The following is a 19,154-nucleotide window of genomic DNA, read 5'->3' on the forward strand; positions in this document are numbered from 1 at the left end:
TACACTAGCGCTGTTTACCACACACCGTAGTGCACTACAGAGTCTACACTAGCGCGTTTACACACACTCCGTAGTGCACTACAGAGTCTACACTAGCGCTGTTTACCACACACCGTAGTGCACTACAGAGTCTACACTAGCTGTTTACTACACACCTCCGTAGTGCACTACAGAGTCTACACTAGCGCCGTTTACACACTCCGTAGTGCACTACAGAGTCTACACTAGCGCGTTTACCACACACTCCGTAGTGCACTACAGAGTCTACACTAGCGCCGTTTACTACACACCGTAGTGCACTACAGAGTCTACACTAGCGCGTTTACACACTCCGTAGTGCACTACAGAGTCTACACTAGCGCTTACCACACACCGTAGTGCACCACAGAGTCTACACTAGCCGTTACTACACACTCGTAGTGCACTAGATACACAATCAGGACTCATTTTTTGACTCAGCCCTGGTGATACAGTAGTGTGTGTAAAGATCATTTAAGAGGTACATGTACATGTGTGCTACCTGTGGATTAGAAACATCTGCTGCTGTTCTGTAGAGTTTCTAATAATTCTAGAAATAAATAAGTTGATCTCACCAATGTTAAACCCTAAACACTTCATTACAGTGTGTGTGTGTGTGTGTGTGTGTGTGTGTGTGTGTGTGTGTTAGGGGGTGGGAGTAGGGCACAATGATGCACTGCATAACAGCAGGATTGTTCAATATTAATACATGATGGATGGAAACAGAAATGTTGAGTGTAAATGTGGTGTGCTGATGTTCCTTAAATGGTTCCAAGGTCAGAATGCTGATCTCCTGCTCTCCAAACATTTACACAAGTATCAGTGAAAAAGATGTGGTGTGTAACGATGATCCCCAATGAAAACCAAATATTTTTTTACATTTTAGATCTAATATTTGGATCAGAAGTGTGAGTGAAGTTTCTCTCTCTGATTGTCAGAGAGAATGTTTCATCAGATTTCCATCATCAATAAACATTAGTGAATCTGTTCCTGAAGTAGCAATGCAAACCCAAGTCATGACACTACCACCATCATGCTTCACCCAATCATTCCATATGCATTGGGTTATAAGTGTATCCTTTCTTTCTCCACACTTTCCATTACGTTGATAGAGGTTCCTCTAGGTTCCGGGACTTCTTTGGCTCATCTCTATAGGTCTTACAACCCAGTCTGAGCTTCAAATCCAATCTGTTCTTCTGATTCTTATTGCTGGTTCCGATCCAATAAGGTGGCATGACACTGGCCACTCCGGATCTGAAATAGTGCTGTTTTTTTGGTGTTGTCTGTTTTACACAACATATGGACATCAGAGCAACTCGCGTTTGTGTGTATTATTGCCAGACTCTTTTAAAGTATCAAATTAATTCAACCAAACAACATATACTATGTTCCCCTGAAGATGAAACTGAAGCCTGTGCTACTCTAGCTGGCTAGCTTCCACATTCATCCTGTTTATTAATGTCAATAAACTGGACTACATCCGACTCCAGCAAGCTACATGGCGTGAGTTCTCAGATCCTTGTTTTCACAGAGACGTGGCTCATTTCTAGATCAATCATCACAAGTAAAGAGACAAAACACTGATCAGAGGCCAATAACAGTCATTTACCACCTTAATTAGCGCCGTCTCTGTGCTATAATGAGGCCGAAATCCTGACTGATACATTTCATAAGTGTTGTTGCTCAGTAGATGTGAGCAGAACTGCTGTGCTACAACCTTTTCTAGAATCTTGGAGATAAAGGGGAGGTTTGATATTGGACTGTAGACAGCTGACAGGGTGAAGGTCAGGTTTCGTAATTAGGGGGTTGATAACTGCAGATTGAAGGATTTAGGTACATAACCAGTGCTAATGGAAGAGTTTATTATTTTTAAACAGGTTACCTCTGGAAGTCATTGTTCACTGTCTTCCTCCTTCCCTTCACAACAATTTCTCTCAAGAGTTTTTCTTTTGGCATCGTCGTGTGTTTAAAAATCACCATCGGTGAAGCTTTTCTCCCGATGCTGTGCAGCTCAGAACACAGGTGAAGTGTGTTTTCATGCCCGGTTGTTTTCAGCGTGACGAATGATTCGCATTTCCTGTAGACAGTCCGAGTGAGCGGCAGGTCAAACGTCAGAGGAACATCATCCATATTTATGATGTGGTGCGGCCCGATTCAGTGGGAGCGCATCTGATTTAATATAAAGAGTTTCATTCGTTCACCTGAACCCATTCCGCAATTTCATTGGTCTAATGTTTTGGGGCTCAGTTTTTTGGCTTGAAGTTTGTGAAACTGGGAAAAACCCCGAAAAATTCATAAATTAGCCGCTTCGTTGTTTAAGCCGCAGGGTTCAAAGCGTGGGAAAAATGTATCGGCTTATAGTCCAGAAAATATGGTATATCTAGTTTGATAAGATCAAGAATGAAGAATCAGCTTACATAGATAAAGTGCAGAAATTCAGGAACCGGTGTAAAGACCTTCTGATCAATAACCCACTCCAAGCTACCACTCCATCCATATCCATGTGTGCAATGTGGATTAAAAAAAAGAGATTGTTGTTTATTTCAGGAGGACACGAGTGATCACCTCCCACCAAATATCAATAGCTCTTGCATGTAGCTCATCAAAAACACCAAATTTTTTGTGTTCAACTGGCAGGGAAGATCAACAGGTCCCTTAACACTAGCTTCATAAAGAAAGCACAGCAGCACTCCTACTTCTTTAGAAAGCTGAGGAATCCCATATCCCATTGTAGTTGATCACACACACCCCTTACATTACAACCACTTTAATTTCCAATTCAAATTTTCAAAATGTATTTGTTACATACATTCATTTGTTTCATACAGAGTATGACATAGTAGTAGTAAAATAATTTTTACGATTGTCCAACATGTAAACATAAAGATTAGTAATACAATGTAAAAATAAAAGAATAAAGTAACATTAAAATAAATAAAATAAAGTATAAATGTGTATTAAAAGTATGTCTAACAATCTTCTTCTTCTTCTGTCGGCTTCTTCCATTAGGGATCTCCACAACGGATCATCCGTCTCCATACCCCCCTGTCCTCTACATCTGCCTCTTTCACACCAACTACCTGCATGTCTTCCCAGCACATCCATAAACCTCCTCCTTGGTCTTCCTCTTTTCCTCCTTCCTGGTGTCTCCATCCTCAGCATTCTCTTTTTGATATACCACATGTCTCTCCTCTGCACATGTCCAAACCATCTCAATTAAACCTCCCTCACCTTGTCTCCAAAACGTCCTACATGTGATGTCCCTCTAATAAACTAATTACTAATCCTGTCCATCGTCGTCACTCTTAATGAACATCAACCTGTCTATCACCACTGCAAAAAGGAAAGGGCTCAGAGCCGATCCTTGATGCGGTCCAACCTCCACCTTAAACCAGTCTGTTGTTCCTACTGCACACTTCACTGCTGTCACACTTCACTGCTGTCACATGTCCTGCACCACCCTCACATACTTTTCTGCCACACCAGACTTCCTCCTACAATCCTCCTTCTTCTGCCTCCATTAACATCCTCAAAGCATATACTGCGTCTGTGATGCTCTTCCTCAGCAAGAAACCATGTTGCTCACAAATGGTCACCTCTTTTCTCAGCCTGGCTTCCACTACTTTTTTCCATAACTTCCTGGTGTGACTGATCAACTTTATTCCCCTTTAGTTACTGCAGGTCTGCACATCTCCCTTATTCTTAAAGATCAGTACCAGCACACTGCTTCTCCATTCCTCAGGCATCTTCTCACCTTCCAGAACCCTGGTAAACAATCTGGTTAAAAACTCCACTGCATCTCTCCTAAACCTCTCCATGCTTCTACCGGTTTGTCTGGTCCAAACAACTTTTCATTTTTCATCCTCTTAATCGCTGCTCTCACTTCCTCCTTACTAATCCTTCTCCTATATATGTTGTGTGTTCAGAAGATCAAGTAGAAAGGGAGGAGAGCAGGAACATTAGAGGTGTTTAAACTGTTCTATCATGGTGTGGATGGAAAGAGAAATGGTGTAGGGGTGATTCTGAAGGAAGAGTACAGTAAGAGTGTAGTGGAGGTGAAGAGAGTTTCTGATAGGGTGATGAACGTGAAGTTGGAAGTTGACGGGATGATGATAAATGTCATCATTGCTTATGCTCCACAAGTGGACTGTGAGATGGAGGAGAAGGAAAGATTCTGAAGTGAGTTAGATGAATAGTAGAGGGTGAACCTAGTAATGAAAGATTGGTGATTGGAGACTTTAATGGACATGTAGGTGAAGGGAACAGAGGTGATGAGGAGGTGATGGGTAGGTGTGGTCTTAAGGAGAGGAATGTGGAAGGGCAGATGGTGGTAGATTTTGCTAAAAGGATGGAAATGGCAGTGGTGAACACGTATTTTAAGAAGAAGGAGGATCATAGGGCGACGTATAAGAGTGGAGGAAGGTGCACACAGGTGGACTATGTTCTATGCAGGAGATGCAACCTGAAGGAGATTGGAGACTGTAGTGTTGGCGGGGGACAGTGTAGCTAGACAGCTTGGGATGGTGGTCTGTAGGATGGTTTTGGAGGTGAAGAAGAAAAGGAGGAGAGTGAAGACTAAAAGAAGAATAAGATGGTGGAAACTGAAGGAGGAAGACTGTGTTTGTGTGTGTGTATGTATGTGTGTTTTTATATATATATATATATATATATATATATATATATATATATATATATATATATATATATATATATATATACACACACACACACACACACACACACACACACACACATACATACACACTAGAAAAAAAAAATAGATTATATAAACCCTTTTTACACAGGGCACACTTTTTCACACCACTGTATATGACTGAGTCCAGAGTTAAAGTGACATTGCAGCGATGGAAAGTGATGCAGAGAGAGAAGACTAGTTGCTGGGTGTTTCCTGGTTTAAACTCCGAATGGTATGCGGGGAGAAGCTCCTCCTCTTTATTCTCGCTGTGTTTACTTTCAAGGATCGAAAGCGCTTCCTTGAACGCAACAGAGAAAAGTCTCCATTGTTGGGTGGCTGTGGTTCATCACAATCTTCCTGCCTTGGTCCGGCACCTCTTGATGTAGATGTCCTGCAGGTTAGGGAGCTCGGAGCAGGTGGTATGTTAAGCTGCTCGCACCACCTTCTGGAAGGCTCATCCGTCCTGCATGGTGCTGTTCCAGAACCAGGAAGTGATGCTACCCCTCAATACGCTCTTAATAGTGCAGGTGTAAAAAGTCTTTAGCATTAGAGAGGGTAATTTTCTGAAACAGGTCCTGTGTGATGCGAACACCTAGGTACCGGAAACGGTCCACTCTCTCCACTGGGGTTGGCTCCTTTGATGTTTATCGGTTGGTTTGACCGCTTCTGCTTCGTGCTGGAGTGCACTATTAACTCCTTAGTCTTGCTAATGTTCAGGAAAAGATTGTTCTCTTGGCACCATCTCTCCAGGTTTATTACCTTTTTGCCATCTGGAAAAAGGTACTGAAGCATTTTGGCCCTGTAACAATTTTTCTCCGTAAGCCATTCAACTACTCAACTGTTTGCACAGAATGGCTTCAAAACATCGTGGTTGCATGTACAGTATTTTCTGTTATATGAGCGTTTAATTTGCACTATTATCTATCTGCTTCACTGGTCAGCATCTTTTAGAGTTGCAGCATCTTTGTTTACTGTCTTTCTGTCTTTACTGTTTTGCATTAAACATTTCTCACATGCATTTTATGTAGTGCCTAAGACTGTTTTGTGTTATTTTGTTATTTTATGTAGCTTCTTAATCTTGGAGGAATGTTGTTTTGTTTTAAAGGGTACTGTACTGTATATGGTTATAATGACAATGAAAGCCTACTTGACTTGGCTTGAGATGTTGTTTCCTGTGGTATGGTCTCTATATTTTTGCTCTCAAGACCTATTCTGAATAGTGATCATGATGCCTTCACCCCTGACCTGTGGATTGAGTGTTTGTGCGGTGGTTCTGATGGAAATGTTAAGCTGTTATCTCATATACATCTTTTGATCTCAAATCCAAATGTGTACAGCAATAATGGACCTTGCTTTTTCCTCATCTTTCCAACGGTGACAATTCTGGCTATTTTCATGATGTAAAAAAAATATATATAATTCATCAGACCAGGCCACCTTCATCTGTTGCTTTATGGTTCAGCTCAAACTTAAATGGCTGAAGTTCCAGATATCAATGACTGAGCTACAAATAGAGGATAAAAGCTTGTCACAGCAGGTAGTATCATAGGGTGAGCATCACCTATTTGATGGGGAAGTTTCAGGATCCAGGGGTTTTCCAGGTAATGCCCCCATGTGTTTCCTGTTTCAAGTCAAGTCAAGTCAAGTTTATTTGTATAGCGCTTTTCACAACAGACATTGTCTCAAAGCAGCTTTACACAAATCAACAGTGATGGTGAATGGTGTGCATTTGTCCCTGATGAGCAAGCCGTGGCGACTGTGGCAAGGAAAAACTCCCTTAGATGTTATGAGGAAGAAACCTTGAGAGGAACCAGACTCAAAAGGGGAACCATCCTCATCTGGGTGACATCAAGAGTTTGATCATAAATCTTTCAACAATACAGAACACTGGAGAGTGAGAACTAACATGATTACTGGAGTATAAGATTATAAGTAATGTTCTTTCTGCAGTCTTAAACAGTCTATATGGTTAGTAGCTCCGAGTTTTATAAGCTCAGCATTTGTGATCACCACAGATCCAGCATCAGCTTCTCCATGCCAGAGCCTTTAAACACTCCAGGAGGTCCAATGGTGGTTTCCACCACTAGTCGGCATCGGGACACCCCATCGCTAATTGTGTCCAGTTGAAGCATATCAACTCTGTGCATATAAAGTTCACAGTTTGTACCTGTCGCTCGCCTGTTTGTCTGATTCTGTTTCATTCTGGCTTCAGAATTTTTCACTCACTTTTGAATCAAGGAATTCTTTTTGGCATTGTCTCTTGTACATTTGATTTCACCGCATTTGCAACTGGAACTTATTTTGGTGTCAGACTTTTTTCTCTCAGTGTTTGATTTATATTCTTGTCTTTTTTCTATCTGCATTTTGGATGTCTGTAATGAACACGATGGACTTTATATCAACCACTTGTTTTTCCATGCACATGGAGTCACACTGTGGCAGACCACCTGCCTCCCCTGCTGACAGAACAAACCAGCCACCCCTGAACCCAGCAAAGGCAATCGAACACTGGAACACCAAGAGCGCGTGAGAGGCCACTATAGCCAGCCATTTTTGTACGGGACTTTTTCTCCAGACACATCTAGCCAACCACCTCTTCTGCCCCAGCATTACTCTGGAGATCCTGAGACCTGCAGGTGGTTCCTAGTCCAGTGCCATCTAAAATTCACAACGCACCAGTACTCCTTCACGATCCATCTGGCTAAGATTGCCCACGTCACTTCTCCCCTCTAAGGCAAAGCTCTTAATTGGGCCAGGGCTGCTTGGGTAGCCTAGAGTCACTGCTGCTCCAGTAATTCTGCTTTCCCAGCAACAAACCATCTTCAATGACTCTGAGCCTCGCCAAGAGTGTCACTCAGTTTCAAAGCTCTGCAGAGAGCATTGCCCAGTTTTCCTGAACAGAGAGCATGGAGAGCAGTCTTCCTGTCTTGCTGAAGGAGTTGAGGAGGAAGTCACTCTGCCTCGTACTAATGCTGACCCAGGTTTAAGCAGCACCCCTGGAGCACAGAGGGTTAAGGGCCTTGCTCAAGGGCCCTTGACCTTCCGATGTTCCCTTGAACCCCTGACCTTCCAATCAGTAACCCAGTGCCTTAACCACTGAGCTGCCACTCCAGCTAGGAACAAAGCTGCTAATAATAGCCAGTGTTTTTGGTCTTGGGTCTCAGCAGGACACACTTGCTGTAGTCTTCTCAATTTGGGGATGCACCTGCCTATTACCCAAGTGGTAACCCAGATTTTACCCCCACATGCCCAATTGCACACCTCTTTGGGTTTGCGATGAGTTCTCCATGGCTCAGGACTGCCCTCGGGTGTTGTAGGTGCCACTGCCAACTGTCTAGATAGGCAGGATATGCATTATGAGGGATGGAGGATTTGTTCCATGAAACGTTGAACGCTACTTAACAATCCAAACAGATGAGTGACAAGATGGTTTAACTCAAAGTGGAATAGGTTATTTTTTGTGAGACATTGGAGTCAAGTGTATTTACCAATATCCCTTGGATAAATCCAGTGTTAAGTACGCTCTAACTGACCAGCACCAAGACCACCAGGCTGCTCCAATACTGTGGGATGTCACTTGAACTCCATTTTCTGTTGTTGATTGTTGCAACTACAGACCACCACACCTGGAAGTATTTTACTATTGTGTTGTGTACTATAGGTGAAAACACATCACATCAGAAAATTATTTTTGTACTCTATCGACCTGTGTTCTTTTGGATACTGAGAGGTAGTCTCCACAAGGGACCGGGGAATTGGGCAGCACTTTTTCGAATAACTTCTAGTCCCAACTCTTTATCCCTGCACCTAAATTTATAGTCAACATCTGGACTTTGAAGGGCTTTTGGCACTTTGTAATTTAGGGAGGTGGTATCCCAGTGGTTAAGGTTTTGGGTTACTGATCAGAAGGTTGGGGGTATATTGCCAAGCTGCTATTTTTAGGGCCCCTGAGAAAGGATCTTAACCCTATGTATCATTGCTGATCCTGCACTCTTACCCCAGCTCCTCACATCTCTTTTGCACATGTGCTTGAAGAATTTTACTGTACTGTAAAGTACACATGACAAGTGTAAAACCTTTTTTATTTTATTTATTTATTTATTTTTTTAAGAACTTAACCTAAATAATCATATGTTAATCATCTCTCCCAGTGTAAATTCCCGTCGCTGTGTACCCCTTATCTCAGTTCCACTCCGATTGGCGGGAGCCTGTGGCACATCGGGAATTCAAACCATTGCCCACACCTCCATCATGGGGCATTGTTTCTGTAAATGCCCAAGCTCCCACCTGTGGGGAGTAACACACAGGCACAGGTGGGAACAACATGGTTAGGGGGCAAAGGGGGAGTGGACAGGAAGCCTAATTTGGCCAGCTGGTTTTAGGAAGGTGCACACAGGTAGACTATATTCTATGTAGGAGATGCAACCTGGAAGAGATTGGAGATGGAGACTGTAGTGTGTGAGGTTCAGAGAAGAGGTCAGACAGGGGCTTGGTGGTGGTGAAGATGTGCTGATTGATTGGGCAACTACTGCAGAAGTGATAAGGGAGACAGCTAGAAAGGTACTTGGTGTGACATCTGAAAATAGAAAAGAAGACAAAGAGACGTGGTGGAATGAGGAAGTGCAGGAGAATTAGGATAAACAGAGTGATGAGAAAAGTAGGCAGGAGAACAAGGAGATGCGGCAGCAGGTAAAGAGGGATGTGGCGAAAGCCAAGGAAAAGGCATATGAGGAGCTGAAGGAGAAGTTGGACACTAACGAAGGAGAAAAGGATTTTTACAGATTGGCCAGGCCGAGGGACCGAGCTGGGAAGGATGTGCTGCAAGTTAGAGCAATAAAGAATGGAGATGGATACCACAGCGGACCATCCGCATGTTTGATTTGGCGCATGTTTGATTTGGCACGTTTTTACGCTGGATGTCCTTCCTAATGCAACCCTCCCCATTTATCCGGGCTTGGGACCGGCACTAAGGCTTATGCAACCCTAATGCCTGGAGTTGGTTCCGCAGCGGTGAGAGCGCCGCATCCTTACCACTAGACCACCAGGGAATTTGTTTTTAAATATATAAAAAAAAAAAATTTAAACAATCACATACATAGGACACTAGGTGCATCATGCTTCCACTGATCATCCTTGAAATGTTTCTACAACTTGATTTGGAGTCAATTAAAATAAATTTAGTTGATTGGAACTACCAGGAGTTGGCCGCCCTGCCAAACTGAGTGATTGCAGGAGAAGGGCCTTAGTCAGGGAAGTGCACAAAATCCCAATGGTCACTCTGAAAGAGCGCCAACAACCATCTCTATAGCACTCCACCAAGCAGGCCTGTATGGTAAGTAGCTAGACGGAAGCCACTTCTCCATAAAAGTCACATGACAGCCAAAGTCAGTTTGCCAAAAGGCACTTGAAGGACTTTTATTCCATGAGAAACAAAGATTGAACTTGTTGGCCTGAATGCCAAGCGGCATGTCTGGAGGAAACCAGGCACCCCCTCGTCACCTGGCCAAAACCATCCAATTTATATTTTACATTTACGGGATTTGGGAGACGCCCTTATCCAGAGCGACTTGCAACTGAACAAGGGAGGGTTAAGGGCCATGCTCAAGGGCGGAGCATGCTTGGTGGTGGCGGGATTTGTACATGTGACCTTCTGTTTCAAAGTCCAATGCCTTAACCACTGAGCTGTTTTTTATCCCTAAAGTGAAGCATGGTGGTGGCAACGTCATACTGTGGAATTTTTTTAGTGGCGGGTACTGGGAGACTAGTCTTAAAGATTAATGCAGCAATGTACAGAGAACTCCTTAATGAAAACCTGCTCCAGAGTGCTCTGGGTCTTGAGAGTGGGGCGACAGTTCATCTTCTAACAGGATGACCTTAAGCACACAGCCAAGATAAAAAATGAGTGGCTAATGGACGACTCTGTCAATATTCTTGAGTGGCCCTGCTTGATTCTGTAAAGAAGAATGGTAGAAACTGCCACAAAATAGGTGTCAAGCTTGTATCATCAAACTTAAATACTTGAGGCTGTAATTGGTGCTAAAGGAGCAATTGATTGATATTTATGTACGTGATTTTTATTTTTTTTTCCGTTCTTTATTTTTATTCAATTTGCTAAAATTTCAAACAAAAATTCTTTCACGTTGTCGTTATGGGGTATTATTTGTAGAATTTTGAGGAAATTAATAAATGTAATACTTTTTTTGAAAAAGCTGTAAATCAACAAAATGGAAAAGTGGAAAAAGTGAAGCGCTGTGAATACTTTCTGGATGCACTGTAAACAAGGGTGAGTTTAATGTGAGCTGTCCCCTTCTCCAGCATGCTCTGGAGCAGCTTCTGATAATCTGCCTGGCTGTTGATCAGGGCCTGCTCTGTTTGGACCTCCAGAACAGCCTGATATTGTGTCTGCTGAATGGCGGTAAAAACTTTCACTAGCTCTTTCAAGAGCGCAAACTTCATGAGTTTCTTTTTACACTTTTAGCTTTTTATTGCACATGTATACATACACACAAACATGCACACCTTCCAGTTGTCTCTCTCTTTCACTGCTCTGCTCTTGTGGCCCTCTTGAGAGAGTACACTCATTAATACAAATCATGTGCATGTATGAAATCCTTACTGCTGGTTTCCTCCTGCTCCACCTTACATTTACAAACTGGCACTCAACCATGAACCCACTGTACACAGTAAAAAATCCTTCTTTCGGTAATGTTGGTTATTATTAATTACAGTGTGATGTTTGAAGATATAACAGGAAATATCCAGTGTTGTTGAAGCAAGAAAGAGAAAACTTGCATATACATTGCTTTTCAAACAGGAAGTCTTTTTTTTGTAGCTTATTTATTAAAAACGTATTGATCCATTATCTGTTTTGCTTCTTTCTGATCCAGATATGAGCGGTGTGCAGCCTTCTCCTGCTACCCTACTACCTACAGGACAAAGATGTATCCCTGCAAGAACATCACTAGATCCAACAGAGATGGTCTCCCTTGTGATTAAATGTGAGGATCTGGAATCCACAGAGATCTCTAGTAGTCATCAAAGCTCATCTGGTACTTCCCACACTAATGGGAAAAATGAAATTCACCAGGGCCCAGAGTGTGGCAAGATTTTCAGTCAGAAGAGGACTCTGAAGGAACACCAGCGCATCCACACAGGAGAGAAGCCGTATCATTGTTTAGACTGTGGGACGAGTTTTAGTCAAAATGGACATTTCAAGAAACACCAACGGATTCACTCGGGTGAAAAGCCGTATCAGTGCTCTCAGTGCGGCAAGGATTTTATTAGTCAAAGCGCTCTCCAGCGGCATCAGCGCACTCACTCGGGGGAGAAGCTGTACCAGTGTACGCAGTGCGAGAAGAGTTTTATTGAGCGCAGCAATCTTGTAAAGCACCAGCGGGTTCACACTGGAGAAAAGCCGTATCAGTGCTCGGACTGCGGGAAGAGTTTTAGTCAGAAAAGCACTCTAAAGGAGCATCAGCGCATCCACACAGGAGAGAAGCCGTATCATTGTTTAGACTGTGGGAAGAGTTTCAATCAAAGCGGGAATCTCAAGAAACACCAGCGGATTCACTCGGGTGAAAAGCCGTATCAGTGCTCTCAGTGCGGCAAGAATTTTAAGAGTCACAGATATCTCCAGCAGCACCAGCACACTCACTCGGGGGAGAAGCTGTACCAGTGTACGCAGTGCAAGAAGAGTTTTATTGAGCGCAGCAATCTTGTAAAGCACCAGCGGGTTCACACTGGAGAAAAGCCGTATCAGTGCTCGGACTGTGGGAAGAGTTTTACCCAAAAGTGTAACCTCCAGAAACACCTGCGCACTCACACCGGAGATAAACCATTTCACTGCTTAGAGTGTGGGAAGAGTTTTACTCAAGAAATTAACCTCCAAATACACCAACGTGTCCACACGGGGGAGAAACCGTACCACTGTACACTCTGTGGAAAGAACTTTACCAACCAGACTAATCTTCTGCGACATCAGCGCATTCACACGGGCGAGAAACCGTATCAGTGCTCAGAGTGCGAGAAGAGATTTATAGAGAAAGGTTTCCTGATGCAACACCTACGGACTCATACAGGAGAGAAACCGTATCAGTGTTCATACTGCGGGATGAGTTTTACACAGAGGGGTAACCTCAGAACACATTTATACATTCACACTGGTAATAAACCGTATAAGTGTTTAGAGTGCGGGAAGAGTTTTATCCAGGAAGCCAATCTCCAAGTGCACCAACACGTTCACACTGGACAGAAACCGTATTACTGTTCAGCATGCGGGAAGGGCTTTACTACGCATAGTAGTTTCCAGCAACACCAGCTCATCCACACCGCAAAGAAACCATATCAGTGTTCAGATTGTGGTAAGAGCTTTACAAAAATTGGTAACCTCAGAAAACATCTACAGGTTCACACCGGAGAAAAACTGTATCAGTGTTTAGAGTGCGGGAAGAGTTTTATCCAGGAAACCGATCTCCAAGTGCACCAACACGTTTACACTGAGGAGAAACACTTTCAGATTTTGGATTGTGGTAAGATTTCTACTGCTTAAGCTCATGAAACACCAGAGAATGCACACAACTTAGGGTTTTAATAGATGTAGGAACTTGCAGGAACACAAGCTTCTTCATGTAGGTGAGATCCAGGACATTCCACTGTTCTTTTTAGAGAAAATATCAGATTTTTTTTTTCAGGGCAAGGGCAACCACATAATATTTACATAATATTTTGCAGACGCCCTTATCCAGAGCGACTTACATTTGATCTCATTTATACAAATGGGGTTAAGCGCCATGCTCAGGGGCCTAGGAGTGGCAGCTTGGTGTGGTTGGGATTTGAACTCATGACCTTCAGAGCCAAAGTCCAATGACTTAACCATTCAGCTACCACCTTCCAACATGATGCTGATGTCAGTGTGGCAGGTGGTGCCTGTACACCAAAGTTTTGTGACTTTGTATTAGAAAATACTTTATATATCTAAATTTCCACACTATCACCTTTAAAATAGTCCCCTTGCACAGTACAGCGCTCCTACCACTTCTGGAATGTGTCCTGAAAGTTTTTGGTTTTTAAGCATGTCAAGAACCTTCAGCGTTTCGCACAGGCTCTCTGCAATGGTGTCAAAATGGCAACTTTTGAGCTGCATCTTCATCTTGGGCAAGAGGGCGAAGTTCGTATGTGCCAAATCTGGTGAATAGGGTGGGCGCGGAAGTGAGATCATGTTGCTTCCGGTAAAAAACCCACCGGTCAGGACAGCTTGGTAATAGGGTGCACATGTGGTCATGCGATGTACACAGGATGATGTCTTTTGGCATACTGAATTATGAAGATCGGTGCTCCCTGTGACTGTGTGTGCAGCCTTGTGCTGCCATCTTATGGTGTGCTATAAAATTTGTCTCAAAACTGTTCTACCAAATTACAGGTAATTGAACCCCCGAATTATGATGGAGATACATTCCAATGACCCCATGATAACTTAAAAATATCATAAGTTGAGACATGGCCAAGAGCAATTTATAGTAACATACTGCATAAACAATACAGTATATTTGTATGTGGCAGCGGGTGCATTGACGAGTCTGGGTTCGTGAGTAAAGGGTGGAGCATATGCTGGTACATTTTCCTAATGCTGTAATAAAATGAAATTGTCATTGTGAGATTTAAAAATTGTACGTCGAACCATTGTAACTCAGGGACTACCTGCATTAATTTTTTTGCGGACTTGTTACTGGAGTGATATTCCATTTTTACAAATCACCATTAGCTGATTTGATGGTATTATGCATATAACGATACAATGCTAGATGATGCATTAGTAGGGGTATAACCGGTGCATGTATTTGTACCCAACTTTATTGGTACAGGCCTTTAGGTTCGGTGCACATGTGTACCGAATGTAAACTTTATATGCGGAACATTGTTCAAGTTCCTTCATCAAAGTATTAAGTGGTGGACCACAAGTTTGTTTGGTCTCCACCTCAAAACAATGACGGGGTTAAAAAAAAAAAAAAGAGTTAACTCAGTGTCACTTTGGCTACTCACTACATACTGGAAAAAGAGATTTGTAGTATGTTATAAAACTCTGCCAATTACTCAATTTAATCAATATAATAAAAAAAGTGTATTGCATTTATTTGATTTATTCTTTTATTTTTATATATTTTATTTATATAAATATTTTATATATTTTTAACCAAGCTGGCATTTTATTTAAAATTGTTTAAAAAATGTAAACTGTTGTACACAAATGGTAATAATAACAATAAAAAAATTATGTTAAATAAATGAGTGCGTTTCTTTTCCCCCAAACTGTACGGAAATTGTATCAAACCGTGACTTAAAAACCGAGGTACGTGCCAAACCATGAATTTTGTGTACCGTTACACTCCTATGCATTATGATTACAATTTATTTGATGTATTTTAGCATTCTAGAACAGAATGGTGTAACAGTCAATAATACTTTTGTATTTCCATGGGACTGAAAGAAATTATATATTTTTCCATTGTTTAATAAAGAAAACGTTGTGATTTGAGAAGATCTGTGATTTATATGTTCACAAAAAATAGGTGAATATAATGTCCTTTCAATACATTTGTGGCACTGCAGACCAACAACATGTTGAAGACAAGAGATGAGGATGGCATGATCCACGGTGTCAAATGCAGCGGTCAAGTCGAGTCAAGTGGCTTTTATTGTCATTTTTACTATACACAGTGGTACACAGTACACAGTAAAAACGAAACAACGTTCCTCCGGAACCCTGGTGCTACACTAAACAACAAAACAACATAAAGTGCATCGAGTGCAGCCTGGTGCAAACAGTGCAAACAAAAGAACAGTACAGACAGACAGAGTGCAGACAGACAACACAAGACAAGACAAAAGACAAAAACCAAGTATAGCGGGTATAGTCAGGTCCAGTAACACCAGAACCACAGACCTTTTATCATCCAGGGCTCCAAGAATGTCATTGTGGACCCTCAATAACACTGATTCAGTGCTATGTCTCGACATGAAGCCAGACTGAAATGTATCACCAATGTCGTGCAGTTGAACGTGAGACTGAAGCTGAGTGAAAACAAGCTTCTCCATCAACTTCGACAAAAAATGACAGGTTAGATATAGGGCAGAAGTTGGATAGTATGGAGGGATCAAGATTGGGTTTCTTGAGCAGCGGTCTAACAATAGCGTGTTTGAGAGCAGCGGGAACAGTACCCACGCTAAAACAGCTGTTTATGAAGGAGACAAGGATGGGACCTATGATGTCAACAGCCTCCTTCAAAATCCTGGCAGGAACAGCGTCTAGAGGGCAGGTGGTGGTCTCAATTTTTGGAAAGCTTTTTTGAGGTCCACCAAAGTAACTGCATCAAAGTTCTCTAGCACACATTGCGCTGCACGAGTAGACATGGCAACAGCGGATATTTGTGTAATGGTTTGCCTAACAGACAAAACTTTGTCCAAAAAATGTTGCTTGAAAGCATTGCATGTGTTAACAGAAACGTCATTCAAGGCGACAGACACAGGATTTATGACAGAATTGATAGTGCTGAATAAAATTCCAGGGCAGTGGCTATTGTTGTTGATGAGAGCAGAGAGGTACTGTCCTTTAGCTTCCTTTAGTGCACTCTGATAGGTGGCAAGACTGTCCCTAAATATCTCGAGTGACACCTGTAGCCTATCCTTCTCCATTTTAGCTCAGCCTGCCTACACCGGCGCCTAAGGGCCCGAGTTGTATCATTGAGCCAGGGGTCCACAGGAACATTGGTCGACTTTACCTTGTAGGGTGCAACAGAGTCCAGAATCTGGGAGCAGATGGTATGGAAGGAGGCAAGGAAACGGTCAGGACAAAGGCGATGCCAATTTATCAGTAGAGGCGAGATCAGAAACAGAGAAGGCAGCAATAAAATCATCGACTGTAGATGAGGTAATAATGCGACGGCGATGAGGGGCAGTAGACGTTGGTACAGGTAAAACAGCACAAATGTCAAATTGTATTAGAGAATGGTCAGAGATGGGAAAATCCATGACCTTGCAAGTTGACCCAATCATAAGGTCAAGAGTGTAACCTAAACTATGGGTGGGACAGGAAACGGACTGAGCCAGATCTAATGAGTCTAAAAGTGCCTTAAAATCATTAGCAGGTTTATCAGAGGGGCAGCAAACATGAATGTTAAAGTCGCCACAGATTAGAACATTGTCAAACTTTGCTAGAAACTCTGAGAACTCAAGAGTTGTTTAATTTGGGCGGCCGGTAGATTACTGCACATAAGATTGGACAGGGTAGTGTGAGCACAAATACTTGTAACTCAACGCTGGAATACCCTCTAGTGGACAGCTGGCGGCACTTCAGGGATTGCCTATGTATGGTGGCTATCCCCCCACCCCTACCCGTTTGCCGCGGCGTGTTTAGGTAAAGGTAACCAGAGGGGAGGATTTCCGAAAAGGCACTGACGTCACCTGAGGGAAGCCAGGTTTCGGTGAGGATAAACAGATCCAGATTGTGAGAGGAGATGACATCATTGAGGACAAATGTTTTGTTATTGAGCAATCTGGTGTTACAAAGTGCCATGCGGAACATGGAAAAGTTGGCAGGCGACGGTGTCACACAAGGAATTGGATGGAGGTTTCCTTGGACACAACCCCGGGTGGATGTTTCAGCGTGGCGGGGACACGGAAATGGAACACCAGTGTTGGAGCCAACCGGCCGAAGCCATCAGTAGAATTCCCGTGATCTTCTAGCATTGCCAAATCCTGGTTGATCAAAAACACACATGAAAAAAAAGAAGAGCAAGTGGCAGGCCAAACACAGCGGTGCCATCTTGGAAAAGCTCAAAATGTAGCAGCTGGTCTGTTTCTCAAGCAGCCAAAAAGCACACCCAATACCCAATCTTTACTATACTGTCTACTGAAAATAAGGAATTACATTACATAAGCGTTTTACTGTTATTTAGTATTTTTTTTTCTGTGCACTTTTACTTTTTAAATTAGTTTCAAAACTCTTGTCATTTTACTTTTTAACTTATGTATGTTTTGTTTTAAGTATTGTACTCAACTAGGTTTCAAATTATATCTGTTACTGAGTAAAAAAAACAAACAAGCAAAAAAAATTCGCCCCAAGAAACTACTGTGCTGATTGATTTATGGTCAGAGAACTTCTTCTTCTACTACTTTCGGCTTCTCCCATTAGGGGTTGCCACAGTTGATCATTCGTCTCCATACCCCCCTGTCCTCTACATCTGCCTCTTTCAAACCAACTACCTGCATGTCTTCCCTCACCACATCCATAAACCTCCTCCTTGGTCTTCCTCTTTTCCTCCTTCCTGGTGTCTCCATCCTCAGCATTCTCCTACTGATATACCCTATGTCCCTCCTCTGCACATGTCCAAACCATCTCAATCACACCTCCCTCACTTTGTCTCCAAAACGTCCTACATGCGCTGTCCCTCTAATAAACTCATTTCTAATCCTGTCCATCGTCGTCACTCCCAACGAACATCTCAACATCTTCAGCTCTGCTACCTACAGCTCCTTTTTTCTCAATGCCACTGTCTCTAAATCATACAACATCTCAGGTCTCACCACAGTCCTATAAACTTTCCCTTTCACTCTCACAGATACTCTTCTATCACAAATCACTCCTGCTATCACTCTTCTCCACCCACTCCACCCTGCCTGCACTCTTTTCTTCACTTCTCTAATCATCCGCAAACAACATAGTCAACGGGGACTCTTGTCAGACCTTGTCCATCAACCTGTCCATCACCACTGCAAACAGGAAAGGGCTCAGAGCCGATCCTTGATGCAGTCCAACCTTCACCTTGAACCAGTCTGTCGTTCCTACTGCACACTTTACTGCTGTCACACTGTCCTCATACATGTCCTGCACCACCATGTTCTCTGACACACCTGACTTCCTCATACAATACCACAACTCCTCTCTCCACCCTGTCGTACGCTTTCTCTAAATCCCCAAACACACAATGCAACTATTTCTGACCTTCTCTATACTTCTCCATCATCATTCTCAAAGTAAATAATGCATCTATGGTGCTCTTTCTCGGCATGAAACCATACTGCTCAGCCTGGCTTCCACTACTCTTTCCCATAACTTCATGGTGTGACTGATCAACTTTATTCCCCTGTAGTTACTGCAGGTCTGCACAGCTCCCTTGTTCTTAAAGATCAGTACCAGCACACTGCTTCTCCATTCGTCAGGCATCTTCTCACGTTCCAAAATCTTGTTAAACAATCTGGTTAAAAACTCCACTGCATCTCTCCTAAACATCTCCATGCTTCTACTGGTATGTCATCAGGTCCAACTGACTTTCCACTCTTCCTCCTCTCTCTCTATCTCTCTCATTTTTCTCATTCATCAGTTGCTCAAAATATTCCCTTCAAAATAATCTTCTCATACACTCTCCTCACTAGTCAACACATTTCC

General features: G+C 42.7%; 1 protein-coding gene across 1 annotated transcript in view; it reads left to right on the top strand.

Moving 5' to 3' along the window:
* Nucleotides 1-19,154, top strand: part of LOC124382842 (zinc finger protein 850-like) — a 66,263-nt gene that overhangs the window by 13,562 nt on the left and 33,547 nt on the right. The window contains exons 2-3 of the mRNA XM_046845132.1: nucleotides 11,602-13,259; nucleotides 16,408-16,551. Coding sequence (XP_046701088.1) covers nucleotides 11,602-13,259; nucleotides 16,408-16,551 — 1,802 coding nt within the window. The remainder of the gene's footprint in view (nucleotides 1-11,601; nucleotides 13,260-16,407; nucleotides 16,552-19,154) is intronic.

The sequence above is a fragment of the Silurus meridionalis genome, chromosome 1, assembly GCF_014805685.1.
Source record: "Silurus meridionalis isolate SWU-2019-XX chromosome 1, ASM1480568v1, whole genome shotgun sequence".
Taxonomy (NCBI): Eukaryota; Metazoa; Chordata; class Actinopteri; order Siluriformes; family Siluridae; genus Silurus; species Silurus meridionalis.